This window comes from Myotis davidii, unplaced genomic scaffold (genome assembly GCF_000327345.1).
Source record: "Myotis davidii unplaced genomic scaffold, ASM32734v1 scaffold1107, whole genome shotgun sequence".
NCBI classification, from domain to species: domain Eukaryota; kingdom Metazoa; phylum Chordata; class Mammalia; order Chiroptera; family Vespertilionidae; genus Myotis; species Myotis davidii.
The window spans coordinates 320,120-321,098 of NW_006300016.1; the positions used below are offsets into that span (position 1 = coordinate 320,120).

At 34.8% G+C, this 979-nt stretch overlaps 1 protein-coding gene across 1 annotated transcript in view; it reads right to left on the reverse strand.

Moving 5' to 3' along the window:
* Window positions 1-979, reverse strand: part of CFAP47 (cilia and flagella associated protein 47) — a 458,234-nt gene that overhangs the window by 196,320 nt on the left and 260,935 nt on the right. Inside the window, 1 exon segment of the mRNA XM_015571970.1 lies at window positions 782-897. Within this exon segment, the coding sequence (XP_015427456.1) occupies window positions 782-897 (116 nt within the window).

The following is a 979-nucleotide window of genomic DNA, read 5'->3' on the forward strand; positions in this document are numbered from 1 at the left end:
CACCTTTGCCCTGCCCCCCAGCTCTTAGCTCCCCCCTGGGTTTCTGATCACTGTCAGTGGCAGGGGGCTTCTTCCTGCTTTTCCCTTTCCCTCCCTGCATTGTGCCTACATATGCAAATTAACCACCATCTTGTTGGCAATTAACTGGCAATCTTAGTTGGCAGTTAACTGCCAATCTTAGTTGGCAGTTAATTTGCATATAGCCCTGATTAGCCAATGAAAAGGGTAGCGTCGTACGACAATTGCCATTTTTCTCTTTTATTAGTGTAGATGAGACTATCTATCATCTATCTATCTATCTTTAAGTTACAATGACTAGGGATAGAGAAAAATGGCAACATTGGGGTATCTTTCATGTATGATTATTAGTCTTCTACTTTTTTTCTTTATACTTGCATAGTTCCTAAATTTTCTACAATGAGCACATATTGCTTTTATAATCAGAGACTTCACACACTGCTTTGAGTTTTTGGCAGAAAACAACAGTACTACATAAACAATTTGTTGTCTAATTTCTATGGCCAATGTACATGAAAAAATAAACTGAAATTAAATGTATACATAAAATGCAGCTGCTTTATACTGTTAGAATGTTTAAACAAAATTGATGCGGAATCTCAGCAACATATGAATTATTCATCTATGTGTGAGTGATGGTCTTTTCATTTGTATATATCCACTAAAAACAAATCCAGGTCACTTTTTAATAATTATAGCACACATTAAATTTCTAGGGCTGATACGTTTAATGAAGTAAAATTTAAAAAAACAAAACACTTACTTTGGAGGAACTGTCACAGTACTCTCTGTGGGGAAGAGGGTGAAGTCAGCGGCATCTCTTCCAATGATTGCAGCATTATACACTATTCTTTTCGAGCTTGAATTTTTCACTAGAACCTACATTGCAGAACAAGAGAGTAAAAATAAGATCATGAATTTTTAAAAGTATACAACTTAACATTTCTTATTATTTTTAAAT